Source organism: Rissa tridactyla, chromosome 10, assembly GCF_028500815.1.
Source record: "Rissa tridactyla isolate bRisTri1 chromosome 10, bRisTri1.patW.cur.20221130, whole genome shotgun sequence".
In the NCBI taxonomy this organism is placed as follows: Eukaryota; Metazoa; Chordata; class Aves; order Charadriiformes; family Laridae; genus Rissa; species Rissa tridactyla.
In genome coordinates, this window is record NC_071475.1 from 4,816,084 (window position 1) to 4,842,106 (window position 26,023).

General features: G+C 45.8%; 2 protein-coding genes across 2 annotated transcripts; one reads left to right on the plus strand and one right to left on the minus strand.

Annotated features, from left to right (window-relative positions):
* The first annotated feature begins 316 nt into the window (after positions 1–316).
* On the plus strand, positions 317–12,995 carry CFAP100 (cilia and flagella associated protein 100). Its single transcript, XM_054216430.1, has 14 exons — positions 317–389; positions 769–855; positions 1,232–1,329; positions 2,687–2,879; positions 3,533–3,600; positions 4,276–4,439; positions 5,077–5,157; positions 5,779–6,186; positions 7,726–7,774; positions 8,345–8,496; positions 9,325–9,460; positions 9,937–10,139; positions 11,712–11,805; positions 12,849–12,995. Exons 1-14 carry the CDS (start codon positions 317–319, stop codon positions 12,993–12,995), a joined length of 1,953 nt encoding a protein of 650 aa, XP_054072405.1.
* A 547-nt stretch (positions 12,996–13,542) lies between these two features.
* ZXDC (ZXD family zinc finger C) lies at positions 13,543–25,987 on the minus strand. The gene is given in 11 exon segments (XM_054215911.1): positions 13,543–15,755; positions 16,767–16,868; positions 18,196–18,368; positions 20,201–20,285; positions 20,976–21,661; positions 22,240–22,410; positions 22,928–23,058; positions 23,177–23,255; positions 24,222–24,374; positions 24,879–25,182; positions 25,184–25,987. Coding segments are annotated over 11 exon segments (2,760 nt in total). The 5' UTR covers positions 25,973–25,987; the 3' UTR covers positions 13,543–15,668.
* Between the last annotated feature and the right edge of the window lie 36 nt (positions 25,988–26,023).

A 26,023-nucleotide genomic window follows, 5' to 3' on the forward strand; every position in this document is an offset into this window, starting at 1 on the left:
AGCCTTAAGGCTAGTGCAAGCGGAAGAGGATATTTTCTGCTGTATCTTATACCAGTGCAGATCAGGAATGGTCCCAGCAGCAGAACTGCATCAATTGAACTAATACCTCACTGGACCCAGCTTGCTGCCTTTGTCGATTAAAGGATAGCTTTAACAATGGTCTATCTGTTCTTTGTAAGTGAGATCACTACAATTATGCCTTTTCCCCTAGGACCCATAGCAAAGACTACAAAAAGAGACCGGATTCAGAGAAACAAAAACCCAACCTTCAACAGTTTGCCAGCCTAAAATTAAACACGACAGAGTTCCCCACAGCATGTCTGTGCCGTCCAACAATCATTCAGCCTTATCGCAAGAAACCCACGGTGCTGAAGCAATTACTGGTAAGAGCTTTAGGGAGTTAAAATGTTGCTTGTGAAGCAGCGATAGGATGAAAAAGTACGGGTGTGGATCAGCAGTGGAGATGTGGATGGAACAAGAGGCAAGGGACCCGAGTTGCTTGTTGTCTCCAAATGGTTTTGTCTTTACTTTCCCATCAGTGTGTGCATGAGGACTGTGTTTTACACAGCTTTCACATAAGCCAGGGATAAACACCTCCTTTTTTGGGGTCAGAACACAAATATTTTCCAGTTTACTGAAGCTTTTTGTTAATTCCTACGGACGCAAAAGGCTCAGTGGTTAAGATCCAGAAAGGCCCTAGGCCCATCACTGCTGTAAAACCTACTGGGCACGTCCCAGCTGATTTGTTTGTGGTTTTCCTTGGACCAGGGTCAAAGATGCCATCTCTACATATAGAGTCAACATCTAAAAGTCTCTCTTCCAAATCTGGAACGGAAACTCAGCTTGTGCTGTCAGGTAAGGTCATGATGCTCTGGCAGCTTTTTGTCCTTAGGTCAAAGGAAAGGCCTGTATTCAGACTCTTCTGCCCACCATCAGATGAGGTGGGTAAAATAGCTCCAGACTTACAAAAATCCCTGGCTGAAATTCTGAGCCGATCAGCAGATATGGTCAAGTGACATAAACGATACAGAGGTCTCAGTTATGTCACCGGCTTGTTATAAGCCCTATCCAGCTCCCAGCTGTTGATTCAGCGTCGTTAGACATCTGCAGCTGTGAGCACGGCTGCCCACCCTTCAGGCGTGATGCAGCAGATCAGAGGCCCTTGGCACTGGGGCCTGATATTCTGCCTCGCGTCTTCTACATCCTCATCCATTTTTTGCAGACAGCCCAGAAGAGGATGAAGAAAACCCAATGAAAAATCCTTTTACAATGCCTCCAGAAATAGACATTTTCTCAATAAGGAACAAGGAAAGAAAAAAGGCCAAGGCGGTATGTATACATGCTTTCAACCAATGGATATACAAGCAGTTTACTAGGGCAGGCTACCAACCACTATAATACCAATATTTAGTGCATGAGAGAAATATTAGCTGCCAGATTCAGCTGAGATTCCCCCAGATCAACTTCAAGTCCACTGAAGTCCATGATGAGAGATTAACTTTACCAAGACCAGATCTGAGCACCGGCTTGCTGGTTCCTAGTGCAAAATCTGGATATTGTCACTTCGAGGTAGATTCGCCACACGTTCCTGTTCCTGGAGATCAGGCAGTGCTGTTAGCACTGATTTCTACACAAAGCTTTGGTGCAAGATCTCTTGGGTTTTCACTTCAACAGGGCTTTCTGCTTGGGAAGGTGTATTCCCATGTTTGATGTGATCTTCTTCTGAATGGCCAACAAAGTGACTGCCTAGGAAGAAGGACAGCATGGGTTTCATGCCTTTGGTTTCTCTAGATAAGATAGGGAATTCCAACCCATCAGACCAGAGAGCCAGGGCTCAGGAATGTCTCTTTCTTATTTCTGCAGTGGACTTTCCTTAGGGCGTACAAAGAGGGTGGGAAGTCAGGGAGAGATTGTCACATCTTGGAGAGGTCTGAGCATTGCATGTGGTTGCAGAAGCCAGGCAGTAGTGTGGAAGCAAGAGGTCTTTGTTTCTATGTCGCAAAGGGAGGTCTCCAAACGAGCTTAAGCAAGGCTCCTCACCTCACACTGATGGCTGAAATAGTCTGGTTTTCGCTTGGATTGAAGGTCACTATACAAATATGGGGAAGGGCTTAGGAAGAAGTGCACTAAGGATGTCTGCTGAGTGATGTCCTCAGCCTAACCCATGCCCAAACTGTGCAGACAGCAATGAATTGCACTTCAGCCCGTGTGAAAGCACTGAGCATGAACAACCTCTTACCCTCCAGGAAGCTCTGCAGTGGGTTTGGATAGATCCTCTCAATCTGAACTTGAAGGTTTACATGCCTTTGTGAAAGCTGGACTGAGTCGGTATTGAGCGTGGGCTGTCCTGTTGTTGTTCCCTTTTACTAGGGGACTTGAAGGATGAATCTCTGAAAATTTCCGTTCTCTCCCAGGAATAATTCAGGAAGGGAACTAGGTACAAACTGGCACAGCTGGTGGCTGGATGCAGAATACAAATCAACAAACCAATGAGAACAAATGCTAAGAAGAAGTGTTTTGGTTGACTCAAGATTGAATATTAGTCAGATAAACCAGGCAAACACGCGTCAGCAGGGCATCAGCAGCCTGCAAATTTCTAGACTGTGAATAACCCCTCAAGTCTTTAAAAAACACAGCAAACAAAGTACATAATCAAAACGTCCACGTAACTGACTTCTCCTCATAGGAACGTGAAAGGATGAAGACCATGAAAATCCACGAGAAAATGACTTACTCCACTAAAATAAAAGCAAAGCAAAAAGGGTGCAGGAAAGCTCTGCAAAAGGAGGAAGAAGAGGAGGCCAGAAAACAGGCAACAAATGAAGAGAGACTGAAAACTCTTCAGGAGACTCTGTCATGGAAGACAGCCACTAATAAAGGTAGGGAACTGTTACCATCTTTGCAGTGGTGCTGCTCAGCTGGGTAACAGCCTAAAGCAAAAATCGAAGAGGGGATGGGAGTAGCAGTTAGCTCTAGCTGACTTTGGTGGGTTGGCCTCTCACAGACGCAATAGTTATATGCTGCATCTCGCCAGCTTCTGTGTGTCTGGGCCATCTCCACCTCACGCATTTACATACAGAGCATGTGTCATCCCCACCACAGTAGCCTGGGTTCCACCATCCCCTGCGGCCTTCGCAGTAGCCGGGAGCTCTCAGAACGAGCTGTGAGTCTGCTGTTAGTTTGCAGGACCTTGTGTCATGGAGGTATTTCTACTAAGCTGACCCAAAGTTGGATTTTAGTGGATGTGGGCCTAAACTTTCTGCCTCTGACATGAGGAGTAGCTTTGCCATTAATGTCTAGAGGACATAGACTTTTGTAAGGACCAGATTCTCCACTCCATCCTACCTGGTCTTACTCCACGAAAGCCCTTATGAAACTCATCCTAAACAAGGTCAAAACTATAATAAACGGATCGGTATTGCTGGCTCCAGCACCAACCACACACGTGCTTGTGGCAGCCTACATACTTACTGTGTTTTGCCTTGGCCATATTTCCCCTACTAGTCTGATCAACTTTATATCCTAATTTCAGATAACCCATTAGAGAAGGAGACCTTCCATGACTACATAAATGACAGAAGAGAGATATTTTTACTTGAGGTACCTGGCTTTAAGAATGTTACTTTCTGTTTGTTTAATTATTCTTCCCTGTGTTGCTTTGGTTTTGTTTTTGGTTTTTTTTCCCCCTGAGATCCACTGCCTAGAGTTCACACCAAAGAGGCACACATCAGACCTCATGAACTGACTGGCCAAGTTCTGTGTTGAAGACACCCATAGTCTATAGCCCAGCAACCCCCAATCAAGAAAGAAAAGAACATAGGTCATTTACACCATCCAGCAGCAGCCCTGCAACTATTTCATTCGTGAGACATGCAGATATACCAACCTTCTGGCTCTTGCTGCCCCATAAATAAATTATAGCTGGGAGCCATTCTGAACTCAAAATAAAGGCGCCATGCTGGAACATCCCCGTTATCCATCCCTATTATTGTGCTGTAACACAACTGAATCAAACTTTGGCAGCCAGGAGTTAACGCAGTGCTGGGACTTCTGGATTCTGTCTTTAGTTTCACTGCTTATTTGCTATGTTACTTCTGAAGCACCTCCTGGCCTCTATGTACCTAGTTTGCACTAAGACACATACCTTGGTTCAAGATCCTTACCCTCTTGGCCAACAGCTATAAGGCAATAAGGTAACCAAGAACAAAGCTAAACCAATATACCTTTAAAACCAACCAACTGATGTGACTGTGTTGCCTTTTGGGTTCATTTCAGTATGCCATAGCAGTAAAGCGAGATGAGATTCAAAGGATGGAGAACATAGCAAAGACTGAGGAAAGAAAACTGGAAAAGGCTGAATACTACCTGGAGAAGGATGCTGCCATGTTTGCTGAGTTCCTGAAGGAGAACCATAAAAACTCTGTTCAAGCCCTGAAAATGTAATGGAAGTTGAGGGAACCACTTGTGTGCTCTTTTGTGCTGGACACAGGAGGTCTTTTACTCGACCTCCCTGTGGGGTTTTGGCTAGCATCCATCCTCGAATGCTCTGTCTGAGTTTTCCCAGAGTTACAGTCCTGATGGCACTTTCTCCCCACACATTCCATGAAAAAGAGGAAGGAGACCAATAGCTGGGGAAACATCTCATTGCAAAAGCCCTTGATTTGGCTGCAGCAAGGAACCTGCTGTTGACCCCACCATTTCTGTTCTTCTCACAACCCGCTTAGGAGAGGGAGAGGCTTCTGCCCAACCCCTCACAGCAGCGACAGTCCCTCTAAGTGAGGCAAACTGAGCACTTTGGCCCATTACAGGTATCACAAGGGCAGAGCAGCAATTGATGCTCAGCAGCAGCCAAATTAGGAAGGCCCTAACCTGGAAGCGTCACTGGGACCCCATACTCTCTTTGCCAGGGCAAGCAGGGCCTTCAGGCAGGAGCCAAGCATCACTCGGGCTACATCTATAAGAGAGATTTCTATCATTCCCCCCCCGCTTCTTTTTCTCTGTTTTACATGCACCCCAGTTCACTACCCACTTGCTGCTAAATTGTTTTATGGCTTACGTTGATGCGTTCTTCCCTAGTGCTGAAAAAGAAAGCACAGCAAAGACAAAGAAAATAACGGAGATCCAGGTGATCACTTCCCAAATGGAGAACCTCCAAAGGTAACAGTTGCACGCTATTCCTGCCTGGCCTTTAACAGCCCCTACGGTGCTATACCCCCATAGCCCTCGGCGAAAAAGATTTCCAAACATGTTAAATTTTAAGAGTCAAAATGTTTCAGCTTTTGTTTTCCAGATAACTGGCTTTTTTTTTTTTTTTCTAAAACATATCAACTAGTTTTTTAATGATATTTTTAAAAAGTATGAATATTCCAAAACTAAAATTAAATGCCTAGTCTTGGATTGAAAACCAAACAATACTAAGTAATGCATTTTGATGGTGACCTGGGGAAAGAAGAATTTAAAAAAAAAAAAAAAAAAGTAAATTCCCATTATGAGTTGAGCTGGCACGGTCTCTTGTTCCTTTTCAAGTAAAAATTCCCAAATTAGCAAGGCGCGTGCCACAGCAAGGGTCTGGCCACAGAGACATGACCAGACAGCTCCCACATGGGGAGCCACAGAGAGCACGCAGGGCAGGCTCCTATTTGTCTTTGCACATTCATGAAGACATGTGCCCTCTTGTCCCTTCTCTGAGTGAAGGTGAATAGCAAGAGTTAGGAAGAACCTGTCCAAACAGGGGCTTTCCTCCCTGCTAACCAACTTTGTCCACTTCTCTCACCCCAGTGATATATCCAGATTCAAGAATACTCTGCAGAAGTACAAAATGTACAGGGACTTCCTCTACAAACTATCTCCAAAAGAGTGGCAAGAGGAACATGGAAAAAAGCACACAAAGGAAAAGGATTTGAAAACAGCAACCAAACCTACCGAAGAAAGTGGCTCACCTAAAACCACTGCAGAGCAGGACAAGTGCCAGGGAAGAGCTGCGCACTCCTCACTAGGACAGCCCCACGCTCCAAACGTCCATGTCGTCTTGTCTCCAGGCCAGGGTCTGACAGCCAGTCCCTATACTACCAGTCATATAGATCCACCAAATTCCCTGCCGCCTTCACAAAGTTTGGCAGTCATCTCACTACATGAGGTCAGGCCGCATCTCAAAAACTTCCCGAAGTCTCTACCAACAAGAAAACTGTAAGTACAAGACAATGCAAATGACAGACTTAAGTACAGTAGAGAGCACTCAACTGACCGGGAGTCGGTATAGAGGAAACCTGCTCCTCACCTTCACTGTGAGCATACCAACATCTCGGTCTTGCTGGAACAAATCCAAATACCAGTAGAAAGCCATTAGGTGTGCAAGTCAGTACCTGTGTACCTACTCCAACAGAGCTCCAACCTCAAATCCTCTGCTGACAGCCTGCCCAAAGAGTCTGGGCCTTGACCCCAGGAGGAATCATAGACCTTGGGCATCTGTAGCAAAGCTTCTCTGTGGCCTATTTGTGGCTGAGTTACTGGTTCACTCTGCTGGTCACAGCTGCCACGCAAATAGCTGCCTGTGGTTTTGCCATTAACGAAGGTCCAAGGTCACTGTAGACCCACATGGCGTTGACTGTCTACTTCCAGTAAGAGCCTTCAGATGGCAGATGCTGGGATGCAGGCACAGTGACGCTGCTGTGAGGTCGGCAGGGCCAGCCTGAGAAGAGCAGGGGCGGGTGGGAGTATGAGAAATGTACGGCCAGCTCCAGCTTCTTGAGGCAAAGAACGAAATTACCTGGAAAAGCAAAGCGTGAGTGGCTGGTGAGTCTCCGAAGGCCAAAAAAAAAGGCCATCAATAGAGTTTGAACTAAGTCATTGCTTGCAGGGTTGTTTCCTCCACCTCCACTCAGAGCATTGCCGGTGCCAGGTCCTCCCAGGCAGGGTTGCCATGTGCCACCCCTCGTGAAGCCACTGCAGTTACTGGGCTGCTGCCACATTGCAGGAACGATGCGGACACAAGCAAGGCTGACATTAAGATGATGCAAATGGAGGTTTTTCACCCCTCCATGGCACAGGGTGACAGGTGCAAGTGAAGGGGATGAGCAGATTCTGCTCCCAGCATCAGTCAGCCACCTCGTGCCTTGCTCTTCCAGCTCTTGTGCTGGCTTGTCCCTGGGGCTGAGCAGGGAAGAAAGAGGACACACTGCTGGTTAACGGTAATGGTCTGTGCAGAGGAAGAAGCACTCAACAACCTTCTCCCAGGGCAGGTAAAACCTTCAGATTCCCATGGTGGCTACACCATGTCATTTAGGAGCAGTACCACATCCCACAGGGAGCACAAGGCTTTCTCTACACTTACCGTACTGCTGCCTGAGTCTTTTTAAAAAGGCTCCTGCCTCTGCCTTCCCATCGCCCAAGAGCCCAGTCTCCCATCAAGTTTAAAGGCAACACCCTCCATTCAGGCTCATGCGTCATGTCCTGACCCTACTGGCCAGCAGAGCCCAGAGCAGCTCAAAGGGCAGTTTCCTTCTGGACAGACACAGCTCCCACGCTGCGTGCGTGCGTGTGTGACCCCTACCTCCTCCTGACCCCCAAATAGCCCACAGCCACGGGGGGCCAAACGTGTGAACGTGCAAAGGACTATTCAGGAGCAAACAGCAACAGCAAACAACAACAGTGTTCGTAATTCACTAACAAGGTCTCCTTTGAGCTATCATTTCTCTAAGGGCCTGATACACAAAATGCTTTTTTCAGAAATTTACTGGAGGACACAGAGAGCGAAACCTGCTCGGACGAAGATGAGGTCAGAAGTCTCATCTTGAAATATTTACACTTTCTGTTTGTCCTGTGTCATTTATCGATGTTACTAATGTCTCTCACCTTCTAACCATTCCTTATGGTATTACTGCAGCCATTAATTATAAATGTATGTTTATACATTCATAAATGTTCATGTTTTAGCAACATGTATTATAAATAACTTAGTTTAGCTTTGCCCCTCCACTTGCCAGAAACCTACCATCACCTCAAAGCTTGCCATCCCCCGACGAGATATGACATCATATAATAGGAGATTTTGAAATTAGTGAAGTTACTGGTTTATGTTGGAAATGGAAGTGTTCCCACTCACAGATGTTTGCACCACTTTTTACTCCCCAAAATGCGACTTGTTTTGGGGGTGAGCTACTGAGGTAGCATCAAGATACGCACATGACAGGAAGGTGGGAGACATTTGTACGTGGACAGTCATGAGCCTCCCTGCATGGGAGAGTATTCGAACAACCAGGGCTGGTGCAGACCAACCTCCATGTAGTTCAACGGAAAAGAAGCTAGAGGAGGACAAAAACTCATCACCATGTGTCTTCCATTCCAGGAGCCTGAGTTGTATTTCACTGATCCCCAACAACTGCTGTCTATTTTCACGGAGATGGAGGAAGAGAACTTGACTTTCATCCAGAATTCCCAGGAGACCGAGGAAAGTTTGGAAAAGGTCCAGCACACTTTCATCACCACACATGAAAGCACGTAAGTGTGATCCTGCTGGTGGCGGGAAGGCGTCCCTGTGCCCCAGCTTTCAAACATAAGTGACCCTCTCTTGCCCCCACTAGCACCTCGCCAGCAGGCTGCATGCTGCAGACCACACGTAACGCTGTTCACGCAGCACGTAACAAAGAGGCTCTTTCTCACACCTGAGAGCCCAGCCGCAGCCCACCCAACTCACCATCTTGTGAGCTCCTAGAAAGTGTCCTCCCTTCTACGTAATTCAGGAGATAGATAGGACTTGAGCTTGGGACTAGCTCCTTAGTCCTCAAGGCACAGGCTGGGGAACTGATGCATTTAGCATCCTGGAGTGAACATAAGCCAGAAGTATCCTGTAATTCTCATAAAGGAAGATCAAAGGAAAAAACAAGGCATGTCCTGGAGTGATCCAGACCAGCACCTATTCTGACTCAATGCAAACCCTTCCTAGAGGAAGCCAGCAGGGAACCCAACTGTAATTGCAATATAGTGTTTCAATGGCAGGTAGACACATATTCCACTTTAAAGTGCAGCTTATCCCCTGGTGAAAGTTTTTAAATGGAACCTACTTGCCCCGCTGACTTATTAAAAAATCTTGAACGTTTAACTATGCTACTCCTCCCTCCCCCCCACCAGCACAGTAACTGTTACTCCAGAAAAGCCCCAAGATCCCTCGGCTCTCAGAGATGTGGGTGCAAGTTCCCCAGAAACGGCGTGAAGTGTTACCTCCATCTGCCGGCAGCAGGAGGGACGGTCCAGGACGGAGAGCAGCAGAGGAGTGGTGTGTTTCAGAGGTGGCCTCTTCAAAATAATCTCCTTTCTCTTCTGGCCTAGGGAGAAGAAGTTAGAAGAGCTGAAACAGCAGGTAGTCACGCTGAGATCCTCTGTCGCCAAGGAAGAAAAGAGAGTAGCAGATCTGAAACTCAAAGTTCACCTCTTTACCTCTGGAGGACACGAAGCTGACGACCAGGTACATCCTGAGATCAAGGCAAGGGGGTTTAGCATGCACATAAACGGTTCCTCTCCACCAGCCATGTCCATCCTGGGAAGAAAGCAGACACAAGGTCGCACTGGGGAGGGATCAGCGCTGTATCTCAGCACTGGAGCTATAGTAAGGGCAGGTTAGGGGCACTGCTGAGGCAGCAAACTGGGGCAAATGTGTCTACTCCATGCAGCTGCCACGAGGTGGGAGAAGAGCTCACAGAGGCAACCGGGCAGCTGCAACCTGCCCCAGGCCACAGCAAAGCTGGGAAGATGAGACCGACAGAAGGACGGCTCAGTACAGCCATCTCTCCCAGCCACTGGTGATAAGCAAACTGGGAAACAAAGACTGAGTCTTGTTGAGGGAATTAAAGTCTGCTATTTTCCTTGGCTTTTGGAGGGATGATGCGGTTCTACTGGGCAGAACCCAGCTGTGTCTCTCACCGTATCTCCTCTCACATCTAGGACAAAACGCTCACAAGCCTGAACAAGAAGGTGCTAGAAGTCTATTGCCACTGCACTGGAGAAAGTGAGACAAAGCTGCAGACAGTGCAGATGCTAATGGTGATAGAAAAGCAGCTCAATGATTTATTGGATACCTTAGAGAGAATCCCACCAGCAAAGATAGAACAGGCTGAGAAAGCCAAAAAAGCGGAACAGAGAATGAGGTAAGACAAGACCCTCTTCTGGAAAGGGGACCTGTGTTTTCAAATGTCGACAGCCAAAAACAAAGCCATTGAAAGAGCTAAATTTGTCAGATCAACCCGGGACACTATAACAGCACTCTGAAAGCCCGTGTGACCAATACATCCCACTTCACCTCTGTAATGGTTTCACGTTCATAGTGCTCGTATCTCCCGATCAGCAAGCAGCAGCCCACGGCTCCATTAGAAAAGACCTGGAAGCTACATTAGAAAAGGCCAAAATCTGGAAGAAGAGAAAAAGGAAAAGAAAAAAAAAAAAGAACAAATCTCCTGAGCAAATTAACTGATGAGAATCACCATTTTAAGAAGACAATTTGCAGTAACAATATTTAAACCGATTAAATAGAAAATTGCTCCTCTGTAGCTATTTAACACACTCAAAGTCTGACACGGCCCAGTATTTTGTCAGCCTTCAGTAGGTACATCAGGGCGCTTGTCAGCAATGCCAGCTTTCCACTGTTCATCCTACAAAACTGTTAACTTTGTGTTATTAAATTAAAATAGCAACCAATTAACACAGTAAAATTAGCTTCTGAGATGAGACACGTGCCTCTCTGCTCAGTCACACACATGAAATTTCCCGACGCAAACAGCAGAGATGCAACTGGACAGCTGGTGCTATCCTGGTTCTATTTGGCCATCCCCGGATGAGTCAGATCCAGCAGAGCAGGAAGGAAAAAAGAAAAAAAAAAAAAAAAGTAGTGGGAGGATTTAAAGCCAGAAGCGACATCTCCCTCCTACTCACTCTTTCTCTGCATCTTTCTTCACCTTTGTAGTAGAAAGGGTGTGATGCTTCTTCCTGATGTGCTGTGAATGGTTTTGCACTCTTAACTTACCGAATAATTAAGACACGCATTTATCTCACTCTGGGGATGAAGGACAAGAATTCAGGAAGGAATCTGACACTTCCCCCTCTGTCCCCCGCCCCCTTCCTCCAATAAAAAGCAAAACCAACCAAACAGAAAAACCTTCAAAGAGCATTTAAAAATTTCCTGAAGATGACAAGGTTAAGAATTCATTTCCTCTCCGCTGCAGCATTCAATAGTTTGAGCCCGTTTCTGTTCCAGCGCTGTACTTCCACAGGGACCGGGAGCCAGTTAACAGGATCCGCCTCCACTGTGCCCAGTTAGCTCCGTGGATGTAAAACTCTCCTGCTCCCCTCTGCACGGTACTGACTTGGTTGCACTGGTGAGAACTTAAGACACAATAAGCATCGTTCACCCACAAAGCTGGTCCTGGTCAACCGTAGAGGCATAAATCACCTCCTAAAGGTGGTACAGAGCGTGTCTGTAACAGAACCCTCTGACATCTCCAATTGCAAAGCTTGACGTGCTTTTTCCTCCCCTCCCTCCAGAAAGAGTAGGATGAACCGCTCCGGGTGCTTCCCTCTCACCAGCAGCAAACTCCAGCATCAGCTGCAACCAAACCCCTGAGCTCCGGTGGTCTTACGCTGTTAGACAAGCTGCGCGTCAAAAGCACTTCTGGCGTAGCTGCACATCACGTCTAACCCATCCTTCATTTGTTTCCCTTCAAAAGGCTCAGAGAGGAAAAGCTCAGACAACAGAAGCAGCAGCAAGAGGAAAGATTGCAACGGGCCCTGGAAAGATCACAGGCAACTATAAAAAAAAGGGTAAGTGCAGTAATCCATAGGAACACCTCGCCTCAACAGCCCGCTTCGGAGAAGCTGGGGGTACTGGAACACGAAGCGTTTAAGGGAAGAGCGTTACTCGGAGTCTCCATAGCGGGTGGGGAGGGCACACGCGCTCAGGTGCATCAGACCTGTAAACTGGGCTACAGCTTAAGCAACTGCTGGGAAGTCAGTTGTGCCGAGAGTTATTCCAGCTCAGCGTCCTTCCGTTGTCCTTCTCCTATCCTTGTGTCCTGCTCACGTGGCCCCTCCATTACTTGCCAATTTTCTCATTTAGCTCATTTCAACTTGTTAACCTAGCAGTATTAAAAAAATACATAATAAAAATATTAAAAATAATATTAAAATATAAAAAAATATTTAAAAATACATATTATTTCAGTATTATGAAAATCAGCAAAAGAGGAACAGGGCAGCACCAGGAGCCCCCCAACAGCAGCAAGCCCCTAGACCAGTTCAGCCACACCATCAAACCATATCTTTTTTTGGCATGTTCTGCATCGTCCCAAACTGAGCTTTGGCCTCTCAGGAGGCACCACGTGGAGCTTCAGGCCATGGCTCCGGCTGCACGTTTCACAGGCCGACAGGATGGTGAGGACATCCCAGTTCTGCCATGCACCAAGCCGGTGACAGCATGGGCAACTGAGAACAGGCACCGTTAAGTCTCTGCCCCTCTACCCAAGACAAAATAAGAGGGTTCTACAGGCTCCAACAGGTATTTCTTTGGACTTCCAGCTTCCCGTCCTCTTGAGATCACACAAATAAGGCTTTAGTCAGAAAACACTGGCAGGTGGAATAATATCTTGTAGGTGGTGAAGCACTCACACACGCATGGCTTTAAGGTGCTTGATGCTTGTTTTTTAATAGAAAAAAGGCATTTAATAGGCACACTGAAACTGCCTACAAAACGCAGCAAGGGGCCACGGCCCCCCACAGCTGCGTGAAGCCGTTTTGACAGCATCTGCACAATTGGGACACGCTGCTCCTGCACAGCACTGACACACGCGCCTCCTCTTCCTCTGCAGAGCGGCAGGAGGCTGGTGTTTCGTTCCAACCCACCTACCAGGAAGGAGAAGAAAAAGCAGAGCCAAGAAAAAATGGATAAGGAGAAGGAAGAACAACTCTATTATTTCACCTGGCAGCACAGCCTTAACCACAGCATGGAGGGCTGATGCTGCTCTAGAAAAACATTTTTTTTTCATAGATGTACAGTCTGTTAATCTTTGCTCAGTTGATGAACTTCATGGTCCCGTGAAATTCCCTATCTTCTCCTACCCCAAGATACCAGGGAAAGCTCTCGTCTTAGGCAACCACTCTCCCCTCCCATTGATCTTCTGCCTAAGAAAAGAAATTAAAATTCTCTCCTTTTGCTTCTCAGGCTCCTGCTAGCAATGCTTTTCTCATTCAGTTTTTGACACAAATAGCACTATCCCTACAATCCCGATGAGTGAGATTTATCGCAGTCCTGGGTAACAATCTTTGTTATGGCAGGACTAAGCCAGGCACCTGCCAGACATTTGTTATAATCACAAATCTGTTGCAGGACTATAAAAAAACAAAGGTTATGCTTTAATCCAAAGGATGGGTTTCATTAGAGACTTTGCCCCACTACTGTGGAGAAGAATCAAAGGAAAAACACAAGCTTTGCATAGATCAAGATGCTAACAATTAGCTTTATGTCAGATGCATCCTTACAAAGAACAATACCCAGTGACAAACTGACCGTAAAAAAAAGCTTTATTAACCCTTTTGCACCAGCAGTTCTTCAGGTATCCATTGCCAGCAATGGAGTTCAAGCCAAGTGATCCAATTTTCGGCCCCATGAGGTTAGCACTTTACATTCACTTACAAAGCTGAGTGAGGTACATTTTCAGAAGTAGAAAGATTCGGTTGCAAGTCCCATAAAAAGATGGAGTGTTCCTTGGCCATTTTAACAGATGAAGAACTGGTATGGTCCTTGAGAACAGAATAATGCAGGCATCGGGAGCTCAAGGTATCTCAGCTTCCAGGAAGAACATGGTGACCACTAGCGCAAGACCCAGGCGTCCCCCTTCACATGATTCCTACTCAACCTTTTTTACCTCTTAGGAGTGGACTCCACGCCGCAGTCACAGCTACCAGGTAGAAGATCTCATCTACCAATTAGTTTGGTTTGGAAACCCAACCTGAGAGGGTTAAGAGATTCCCTGGACATAAGCTGTAAACTCAGGATGAGAGGAACAGAGAGACCTCAATGCTCAGTTAAGCTAAAGATAGAAAAATAAAACTGGTTCAACCAGAGGATAGAATACTGCCTACAAATCCGGATCTGAAGTTGAATGTAACCTGTATACTCTTTTTTTCCTCCCCAAGTCTTCAACGAAAAAAGCGTTTATCTGGACACATACATAGTTCAAAAGGCACAGGAAGTAAAAGCATTTCTGAATGACCTCGTGTGAATTCAACATCAGTATAACTGTAAAATAAATAAATATGTGCAAGATTAGAAAGATCACAACGTTCTTCTGCATGACATATCTTATTTTGTAAAAAAATTACACATACGTGCATACACACACACCTCATTGAGAATAAAAAACAGTACATACACCCTTTTATCAAACTCCTATACTTAATTTTATAGGCATTCAGTACATCACCATAAGAAACATTTAAATTACTACCTTAAAACATAACCAAAGGTGTTTTTTTTTTTTTTCCTATACAACCCTATACTTATTTAGTTGTCTGCAATCCAGGTAAGTACAGTACATACAACCTCTCCCCCGGCCCCCAAGAGAAACTGCAGTTTTTCAGTGGGGCAAATCTTCCTAGGTAACGATTCTTTTCCTCTCATAGAATACTCTGACAACTGCATATTCTGTAAACCAGCCGGTGCATGTGACAGTCTGGGATAGCAATAAAGAACAAGTGTTAACAGTGTTCAATCGTGGGGAAAAAAAACCCCAACACCAAAATAAAAAGATAGCGGCCAGTTTACAGGTAACTTGGCAGCAGTTTATAGATGAGATAAAAATCAAGGTGCTTAAATTTACATGACAGTCAACATTCCTCCCAAAAAAAGGGAACACAAAGATAAAACGAACCTCTCTCAGATGCTGTTGGACTCTCAGCTAATCACTTACAGTGAGCACAGTTCTATTGCAGTTTTCTTTTTCAAGTTTTGCTGGAAGAATTCAGCAAAATATTTGGGATGCAGGAGCAAGGAAAGGGAGAAACTCAACATGAGCTACAAACTGATTCACAGCTAAGTTAACATTTAGAATCTAGCTTTCTAAAACAAAGATTTTAGAGCATCTCATTTTCATGGCATAGGACATTAGTTTTGTTACCTGTGACACTTTGTTCCAGTTTTCTGCCAAAACACAGGGGCCGAAACAATTATATTTTTGTGTGTGAAAAACACTTGCAAATTTTAGCTCAATTCCTCAACGCCACTGGCTCCAGCAGGAGACCAACGGAAGAAGAGTTTTAACTGACGTAGGCAGGATTATAAATCTGTACTTGTTAGCTGTAGAATACTTGCTTTCCTGTGAAAACAGTAAATATTACCTCAGTTTGAAGTTTAATACAGTACTTCTCCCTGAAACAACACTGTACAGCAGTCCGCCTCAGCCTCTCCCACCACAAGGCAGACAGGGTATCTTACACAGGCACATCAAGTGGGATTTACATTTTTTAAGAAAATCTTGCAGCTGCAACTGTCCTTAGCAAATTGCAAAGAGTGCAACCATAATCCAGTACTCCTCATTTTCGTATTTTCCTTGGAAAAAGACCCACAGTTATCTCATTCTGTCAAGACATGATTGCCCAATTTGTTTTCAAGTAGCTGTTCTTAATAACGGTCATTCCAGATCCTGTAAGTTTATTGTGCTTCCAGTGAACTGAGAGTTATCAGAACCTGCATCATCTTCAGCGGAATTGTGTGGCTCCTGTTGAAGCAAACAGAGAGCATGAAGAGTTCAGTGCTTTCACCTCTAGATGCTTTTAACGCTTGTCAGTAAGATTTACCTTGGCATTTACCCAAGAGCAGAGAAATGCTTCGAATGGTTTAGAGGAAACCCAAAGCTTTCCTACGTCGAGGACGCACTCAAACAGTGCTGCTCCAGTTTCTCTTTGGAACACTTCAGATGAGCATTACTAACGGACTATTTGCTTTTCCTCTATTAAGTCTCTACCATGGTCAACGATCCTAGTACTTCTAGGTTTATCATAGTAAAGTGCTCCTCTGAAATACAAAGGCTTTATTTTCTATCCAGGAGAAGCACGCTTGGTAATAAGTGCACTGCAGACTTTGTCAAAACCAAAGCCCCACATGGTCAAGTAGCAAATGTGATTAATGTGATTTATATACATGCTAATCATTCATTGCTCCTCGGTTCTCAGCTGCTCCTGCTCGCTAACATGCAGTATACCGGAACAGCAGATAACAAAACATTTACGCAGGAAGTTATATGAAGCTTTCTGCATTCAAACACCACCGACACTCACTAGTTAACATGGGCAAGTAGTGAAATGAAAGCAAGCAGGCATTCTAATCTAACTGCCGTCCCCATGCAGATACCGCTCTGAAATCTAGGGTCAAGATTTTACTTCCCACCCTTCCTGTAGCCTGTTACAGATCAATTCTGATCCTCTTTCTTGACCACTTAATATCCGCAGGATGGGATCAGGAAAACAAGGATGAGACACTTCAGAAATAAATGAGCAACAATTTAGTTTTCATTACTCAGTAACTGATGAAGAAAAACAACCACCTATGACATGTCAAAGGTTGGTAACGTACACAAGACAAATCTTGCAGCGCTCCGCTGCAGCTCTCCGCTGACTACTTCTTCTAAGTTAAATTAACCTCCCAATGGAAAACAAGCTATTTTCATTAGGCAGAACACCAGCATTCACAGTAAACTTTCTTCACTTTCAATGGCTCTGACATGCTGTACCTGAAGTATGTGAACAGGTAAATCCACTGTGAGCTGAGAATGTGACGAGGAGGACTGAGAGCTCAGTGGAAAGGGCAAGTCTCCCTCTCCCGGGGAATCATCCTGTGAATGCAGAAACATGATGAGATTACAAGAACCCCCCCCAAGCATCTCAGCACAACACGGCAAATTTCACTCTGCCTCACAACCTTAAAAAATCTGATAAAGCTACTGCACCTTCCTAGTAAGGCCTAGATCCAGAAAGATACGCGAAAGAGAACTGCCACTTCAATCTGAACCTAGCTCAGTATTCAACCTATTATCCTATCATCATCAACTCCAAAGACTGGCAAGATCTGAAAAGGAAGGAAGGAAAGAATGGTTCATCTTCCAACAAATGCAACACTCAGAAATACGTGACAATTTTCATCGTGTTGTGTGAAGCTGATAGTTAACATAAAGGTTACAAACATTTGCACCCACCAGAAAACTAGACAGAGGGAGAACTCTGCCTATTGCTTCCTCCATACTGTATGTTCTTAGGAACAAAGTGGAACAAACTTACCCTCTCTCTGGATACTATACAGATATACACCTGGACAAAAACTTATTACCCGCCACGCTCCACTGATCAGTCCACATGGATGGCTAGGTATTTTTAGGAAAAAAAAAAATCTTCAACTTTATTTCAACAGTTCAGAGAACCAGAAGTTTAGGCTAAAACTTTATTTTGTGGGAATGTCTGTGTGCCAGTCTCGTTTACCTTGTAAATGAGAGAGAAGTGGAGTAATGTAAGAATTGGGTGGGGGGGTGTCAACGAAGAAAAAGACTGGAGGAAAAAGATACTCCCGTGCAAACCCTAAGTAATGCATGCTACTAATCCTTTCCTTTTGGAAGAACAATTACCCCATACTCTGGAACAGGAATGTGGCATCTGTTTTGCTGCTCATAACTGCCTGTCCAAACTGTGAAAATCTTAAGCCCTGGAAGGATCACAACTCTCACGTGCAAAATGGAAGTTTGCTAAAAGTCTTGGTTCCATCACAGTGTTGCCTGCAGCAAGTGCATTCAGCCTATTAAGTTTACAGGATGTTCCCTCCAGTTTCAGTGCCTGTATGTTCAAGGCTGGAGTGAATACTAGTACTGAACCAAATATAAACATCTTGCCCATTTCCACAATGCATCCGTTTGGGACCCCAGCAGTTGTATGATTGAACCAGCTCTGTTTTCAGGCATTTCTAGACCTCTATAAAGCCAGTTTCACACAAACTTCCCACAAAGTGCTTCCTGTGGGCAAATGCCCTCATGGCCACAGTACATACTGCAGATTTCAAGATCTCATCTAGGGGCAGCAGTACCCAAGTTCACAGATAGTCAGTCAGATTCTTCCATAAATGTGCCAGTTTGGGTAACAGAGAAGATGAGCATGTTTTTCCTCCTCAGCTCTTACCTGAAGAAGCTGAATTTGCACATACTGGGCTCCAGTGGCAGGGTCCCTTATTGTCAGACCTCCGTTTGGCAGAACTATGTTGCCACCCAGTCGACTGCCAGGATTGGATGATGAAAAGTTGGTAGGGCTTACTTTACCGCCCTTGCTTTTCCTCTGACCAGAGCCAGATGCCCCTAGAAGAGAGAAATGTTTATATTTAGATGGTCAGAAGCAATTTGCCAAAGTTTCCCATTAGTATTTTTCAATTTTCTGCAGTTATTTACATTATGCAGCAAACGCCTGGAACGGCGCAATATAATTAAGCACTACCTGATAACTGCTAAAAGGCCAGGCGGCAATCAGCTGATGAACTCCAACTGCTGACTGAGCATCTCAACGCCATCAAAACCACATCACAAACTGCTAAGCTTAGGGCTCACCTCCATGTCAGCACAGAAATATCAGCATATTTGTGGAGTTATAGAAAGGAATTAGGAAGTAGAATTGCATTTTCTATTTTTAATTTTGCAACTCACTTCCTGAGAAGTCATGTACATAATTTTTCCAAACCATAGAAAGAGCATAGTGAAGCTCATCTATTTCCAGAAAGATTTCAAGGACTATTAGGTAGAACAGGCCACAGAAGTACAACTATCAGAACCTTAAGCATTTTTCAGTTTAAAACAAAATGAACTAGCTGCTTGTATCACAAACTGAAAACCAAAAACTTAATCAAAATAAACGTAAAGATACAATCCTGTCAGCTGTTTCAGGTTGGTTTTGGTTTGTTTGTGGGGTTTTTTTTATTTGTTTTTTAAATTCATAGTAAATGAAAGGCTTGGGTAACATCTTTTTAAACACTGAACTTCCTTCTACAGTGTTCATTCAACCTAGGTAAAGCAATTAGAAATACAAGACTTTTTAGACCACTTTGAGAAGCACATAGTAGCACTAAGGCAACACCTGGTGAAAAGTGGACTACTGGGAGTCTTGAGTAGGAACAGAAACAGGAATTTTCTCAGGTCATTTTAGGAGACATGCAGACTAAGTGAAATCATCTTTTCAAACAGATGTCCAAAAGACAAGTTTGATGATACAGGCACATGTTTGATAATACAAGCACACTTAGAACTAGCTTCATAAAGCACTTATCCTTCTGTGTGATTTGCTGAGCCAGACAGAATTTACGCAGGTATGCCTTTTACAACTACAGAAACATGCCAGTGCTCAATTCAGAACTAGTCTCTTAACTCGCCTTAAAAATTACGACCCTGATTTTCAGAGATGGAAGGTATTAAGAGACAGCTCGGAAAAACTAAACTATATAGATATGTATGATATTCTACCCCAGCCCCAAGGGTAGACACAACTCAAATGCCTGAGCTCATACAGGTCTAGTGAGCCACAGACCACGTTTGATCTGACAAAGTAATGGTGTATAATTCACATCAGACAGCTATGAGTCGAACTACAGTTTAAGAGAAAGCAGATACATCTGAAATCATGACCTAAACCTCACCCTGCACAAGAACTCTCCACATGGCTAAAATCTGAGAGAGGGGTGTGAATTTTCTACATAATTAAGAAATAAATCCATGAACACTGCATATACACTGTTACTAAGTGAAACACAGAAGCAAATCCAGCTGATGTTTTCATTGTCTGTACTGAGTAAAAGAGAACCCACCAGGTAAGACCAAAAGCATAAACAATGGAAAGCAAAGTGATCTTGATTTTCTTTTTTTTTAATAAGAAAATAAAAAGCAGATGAAGACATGAAGGGGTAGTGTCTTGTTAATAATCATGAAACATATGGTGCCGATTTCTTTGTAAACTTACCATGAATTTGGTATTGCACAGAACGTGATTATCCTGAGTAACAGATGGTACACCACACGCACAATTATTTTAACTAGCAATAAACCGGATGGGATATTTAAGAATGTGCTCAGATACCTGCTGCTATTTTACTGCCAAAACCCATAAATAATTGTATTCATTAAACGTAACATTAATGGCTTCTCACCTGTGCTGCTCCCATTCCCTTTTTGTTTTCTTTTCTTGGCTAGCTGAATGGCTCTGTAGTCTGTTCTGGCAGACCCACTGCTCTCCTATTAAAAAAAAATTAAAAGACAATCAGCACAGACTAATGAGTTCGCTGTTGCACTTATCTTTTACACCACAAACATTGATTTCTAGTTTCCCATGCTCTTCTGTTTAAAGTTTCAATAAATTCCCTGTACGTACTTGTCTGGAGTTCAACAGGAGGAAGCTGGCTCCACATTCCTAAGTGTTTAGATTTTAACAGGGTAAACATTTACTTTGTAATGTAAATAAACAGTTAAGTCTGCAGTACCATAGTAAAGCAGAAAGGGAAGAATACTTAAAATGGGAACGAGGACTGAGATGAAAATGTTTCAGTCACTCTCCCAGCCCGAATCTCTCCCTGGAACAAAATGCACAAAACATACCACCTATTCTTGCATATTCTTGTAAATTCCATTTCACCCTCAGACAGATGGCCTCTTATTTGTTAATCACTTATCTTGAAAGGTTCTCACTTAACTCTCCCCACCAGGAATTCCAGTATTTCTTAAAAGAACTTATCACCACACCGAATCTACTTCTGACAACATAGAATTCAACATAAACTTCTACATCCTTCATCAAAAAAAGCCAAAATGCATGATCCGCAAAATCTGAGAGAAAGATCTCCCTATAAGGTATAAGTAGTGATGGATATCCCTAAAGTCAGGGCATCTCAGTCATACAGGGGTAAAATGAATACAGTTATTGCATACCAAAAATGAGCTGCCAGTCACTGGGCCAAGATCCATTTCTTTCTGTGCACTGTAGCTCCCTGGAGGGTTGGAGAAGACAAACTGCGTCACAACTTTGCTGCCCTCTTGTTGACCAACAACGTCCGAGCTAGGAAGCAAATTCCGTTCCACTTTAGTTGGTGTTAGTAACTCAGGCACCGCGGTACCGCTGAGGCTACTCGAAGGAGTCAAAGTGGCTGTGTCGATTGTTAAATTATTGCTGGACGTCAAACCGTGCACCTCTTGACTGGAATTCCTCACCGACAGAGATGCTAGTGAGCCCAATGCTTCTGCATTGACAGTCTGTACATCATCCAAATTTAAAGTGCTTTGCTGTAGAACTGTCGCACCGGTTCCCAGCAAGAGAGAGCTGTCCAGGCTCTGCGGCATATCGCTGCTAGCCACCAGGATCAAGGGATCGACTGCCTGGCTTAAAGAATTGTTACTGACAGGGAGGTTTCCTCCGAGTGTTGAGCCCACCGAAGCAACATCGATAGTGACAATTCCAGAGTTCACTAGCGCCATGTCTGTTCCAATTCCAGAATTGTTACTAGACACGTTGGAGAACAGGGATACGAGGTCTATGCTGCTGAGATCGCTCTGTCCCGGACTAGTGAGTTCACTGCTGGGTGTCAGGGAGCTGGTTGCTTCAAGCTGAGTTAGGAGATCTGGAAGAGAAGAGTTTAGTTATAAGACAGACCTTTCATCAGACAATGGGGAAGAAAATTACAAATGATCAAGGGAGGAAGCTTAAAACTCTAGATTCTCAGCCTGCTAAAACTTCCCAACTTCCCTGAAAGCAGATTTAAGGAAAGAAGCTTACTGAAATAAGTTCACTCCTTTACTGAGAGATTTCAGTTACAAAAGCACTTGCCAAAAGATAATGCTAAGGCAGTCCAGACTAAGTTAGGTTGTGAAGGAGTGGAACAAGAAGTGCAAAAAGAAGTGCTTTTACTCCTCACTCGTATTTTACAAATGGCACGGAGAAAGACAAGCTCTATTTCATCCAAAAAAGCTGCAATTTCTCACAATTTCACACAGGTCAAGCTCAAGTCTCACTTTCCAATACTCAGTTACAGGTCCCACTGAAACTTTTAGGGGGGAACAAGCAACTCCAATCTCAGTGAAGATTCTGCCATTCATATCAATAGGGCTCGGATTTCAACATCAGTAAATACACATTTTCCTTAATAAAACATTTAGGTTTTCCATTAGACTCTCCTATAGCTTGGAACAAATACGTTACCTGGGCTGAAGTTATGCTGTTTGACCATATGCGTCTTCATGCTGTGTTTGGAAGTGAACAATTTATTACAACTGGACACAGGGCAACGAGTCTTTAATGAGTCCACATCCTGAAGATGTTTTTTGGAGTGAATGTACAGACTACTTCGTGCTGAAAATTTTGCACAACAACCTGCAAGAACGTACACAAGGCTTTAAAGTTTCATCTAACTTCAATTTGATGTTCATATTTAGCATCTTAACAAAACAAATCAGAGTAGCTCTGCAGAACTCTATCTGCCATTTTGCAGTGCCTGTGCACACCTTCAAAGGAATTAGCAGAAAGCCAACCACCTGTTTGAAGAAATTCAACAACCTATTTCTGACAACAAGAAACTCTTATATCATTCAGTGTAATGCACAACCTTTCCCTGCTACGGCATCTTAAATGTAAGCTCTTCATGACGACTGCTGGCAAAAACCATTAAAAGAGGAAACAATCACCAACCAGATCTGCTTTACTTTATGAAGCAGAATATTCCAGATCAGACCCAAAATCTTTGTTCCTGGACTCCTGCTGAAGTAATGGAGGTAGTGCTAAGAGTGCTGATGAATCAAGTGAAAAAGCTTGCATTTGGGGAAAAGGCACACAATCTTCAGGCCATATACACACTAATACCCAGTTAACACATACAAGAGTGGAACAATACCTTCTACGGGACACTCAAACGGCTTTGTACCAAGGTGAGTTATACTGTGTCCTTTCAAGTGTTCTGCCCTTGTGAATGACTTCCCACAGCCTTCTACTGGGCACATAAACCTCCTGTCATCTTCGTGTTTCCTACAAGGGAAGGAAATTGCTGTTAGCAGTGATTAAATCCACTGCTGCTGAAGTACTGGAAGAAAAACAAACAAACAAACAGCAAGCGACTTAGGACAGTATAATCAGAAAAGGCTACCTTTTATGTCTCAGCAGCTTGGACATACTGGTGAAAGACCAGCCACAACCTTCAAAGTCACAGATAAAAGGCCTTTCACCTTAAGCAAAGAAAGATTACATTAATAATCTAATACAGAAATACACACTGCTACTAAAAAACCTGAAAAGCTGCTTAAATTGAATTAATTTAAGACAAAACGACTCAACAACCCTCTCCTGCAATCTACCGCAGAGTACTGCAGTGTCCCTTCCCTCTGGTACAATCTGAGCCTTCTTTAACCCAAGGCCATTGCATCTTTAACTATGTATGAGGGAGCGGATAATTATCAATCCATCTCGTATTACTCTGAGCTATCTTGAAAGTGAAGTATTCATTAACCAATAACAGCATTATTCAAAACAGGAACACAACTGAAATGTTTTTTTCCTGTTTCCATGGCCAGTGGAATACAATACAGTGAAGTATGCGACGTCGGTTTCCATCACATCTATGAACTTTCACTTAACAAAAGTGATACTTTAAAAAAAACAAACAAAAACAAAACCCACACTGTAAAGCCATGAAACCAGGAAAATGGAGGACAGTAGAGAGTACACGCAACTAACTTTCAAACATTAAAAGACGGGATTTCAGCTTAGCAGTGGTCCTTGCAAGTCAGGAGTGCTTGCTTGAGTTGAAATTTATCTTCTTGCTGTTCCAAACCTTGGTACATATATTCCACACATTCTGAGAGTTTTTTAGCCATTTGTTTTGACCAAGATTATTATTTACCCAATGTTTTCAATGCCTACAAACTTGGGAACAGAGCTGGGATAACTTTTCTGAACAGAGCTCACATGCTAAAAGCCACAGCTCGCGCATCCATAGCCACTTCACATTTGGCAAGCTCATTGAGCAGACTCCCACCCCAGAAGGCCAAGAATCAAACATTTTCACTGACACCAACTAATTCATGTCACTCTTTCTCCCTTCATGACTTCCAGTTTTTCCATCAAACTGAAGCCCACTCTCCACATATTATCTTCTGTGTACTTCTCCATCTACAAGTCATACTCATGAATACCTGTGTGACTCCTCATGTGGATTTTCAGCCGGCAGGCTTTGTCATACTGCTTGTTACAGCCAGGGAACGAACAGGAGAACTGCTCTTGCTCTCTGAAGTGGGCTCGGTTATGGGAGAATAATGCACTCACTGTGATAAATGTTCTTTCACAGCCTGGGGACAGAAGGGAAACAGCACATCAGTTTGATACAAATCTGAATCAGGAAATCTGGATCCTTTTCTCCCTCCCAACTTGTAGTATGGGACTTTCGTGATCCTTTTTCCAGGATATTACATCCTGGCACACAGGAAAACCAAACAGCACAATCCTAAACTACATCACTCCCAGGGATTACAATTATTTAGACAAGGTGGGCAATCAAAACACGGACAGCCCGGTTTAAGGCACACCGCTGAAGATTTGTGCTGTGACTTAAGGCATTTCCCCACGCCAGCACAAAGCCACGTGTAAGCGAAGGCTCAGCATCCTGCAGCTGCCAAACTTTCCCTCTTTATAACCGAGGTGGCGTGGAGCCGGGGGACCTTCCTCAAGACCCTGAGGGTGACCCGGGGGGGGACGGAAGGGGTAGCTGGGAGGAAAGGCGAGCTGAGCCGCAGCGATCCTACCCTCACCTCGGAAAGGGGAGGGAGGGGAACCAAGCCCCGGCGGCGGCTTACCGGGGAAGTCGCAGCGGTAGGGCCGCTCGGGCTCCAGGTGGCTGCGGCGGCGGTGGGCGGCGAGGCGGGCGGCGCTGGGGAAGCGCTGCCCGCAGGCCTCGCACTTGTGCGCCGCCTCCTGCTCGTGGGCGCGGCTGTGGGCCCGCAGGTTGTAGACGGTGGTGAAGCGCTTGGAGCAGCCCGGCGCCGGGCAGGCGAAGGGCCGCAGCTTGTCGTGCGAGTGCAGGTGCCGCCGCAGCTTGTAGGCCGTGGCGAACGACCAGGCGCAGCCCGGTACCGGGCAGCTGAAGGGCCGCGCCGCCGACCCCCGCCGCCCCCCGGCCGTCCTCCCCGCCGCCGTGCGCTGAGAGGCGGTGCAGCCGCAACTGCTGCTTTCGGGGAAAAGCCTCGCCGCAGCGCGGCTCCGGGCAGGGGAAGGCCGGCGGCGAGCGCGGCCGCGGCCCGCCCGGCGGCTCGGCGGGGCTGGCGGCGGGGGGCGGCGGCGGCGGAGGGGCGGGCGGCGGCGGCGCGGAGCCCGCGGCCTGCTCGGCGCCGGGCCCCAGCGTCAGGACGCCGTTCTCGATGCGCACCACCAGGCTCTGGTTGTTGATGGTGATGGTCCCCGAGAAGGAGCCGTCCTCCGCCCCGCCATCGCCGCCGGCGGGGGGCAGCGGTGGCGGCGGCGGGGGAGGAGGAGGCGGCGGCGGGGCCGAGCCGGGGGCCTCCTCCGGCGGCTCGGCGGCCGGCGGGCCGGGCTGGGCGCGCGCCGCTTCGCCACCGCCCGGACCGGCCTCGGCCGCGCCGCGCACCACGTTGAAGACGAGTAGGAGCCCGTCGTTGTCGGGCGCGGGCCCGGCCGGCGGCGCGCAAGGGCTGGGCGCCGGGCTGGCGCCGGGCTCCGGCTTCTCCTCCACCAGCAGCACCGGGAAGCTCACGTAGAGGCCCGACGCGGTGGTGCTGGCGGCGGAGGAGGTGGAGGCGGCGGCGGCCGCCGGCTCCCAGTCGGGCGGCGGCGGCGGGCGGCGCGGGGCGGCGGGCGGCGCGGCGGGGCCGCCATGTTGGGCGCCGGGCCTGGCCCGGGCCGCCTCCGCGGCGGGCAGCCCCTGCGTTTCCATCTTGGGGGTCCCTGTAGCAGCGGCTGAAACCGGAGCCGCGGGGCGGGGCCG

Excerpts from the sequence above, each read along its gene's own strand:
- CFAP100 (XM_054216430.1), top strand. The coding sequence starts at position 317 with ATGTCTGTGCCGTCCAACAATCATTCAGCCTTATCGCAAGAAACCCAC. Across the intron at positions 9,461-9,936 it reads GACACGAAGCTGACGACCAG|GACAAAACGCTCACAAGCCT; the intron begins GTACATCCTGAG and ends TCTCACATCTAG. Across the intron at positions 10,140-11,711 it reads AAAGCGGAACAGAGAATGAG|GCTCAGAGAGGAAAAGCTCA; the intron begins GTAAGACAAGAC and ends TCCCTTCAAAAG.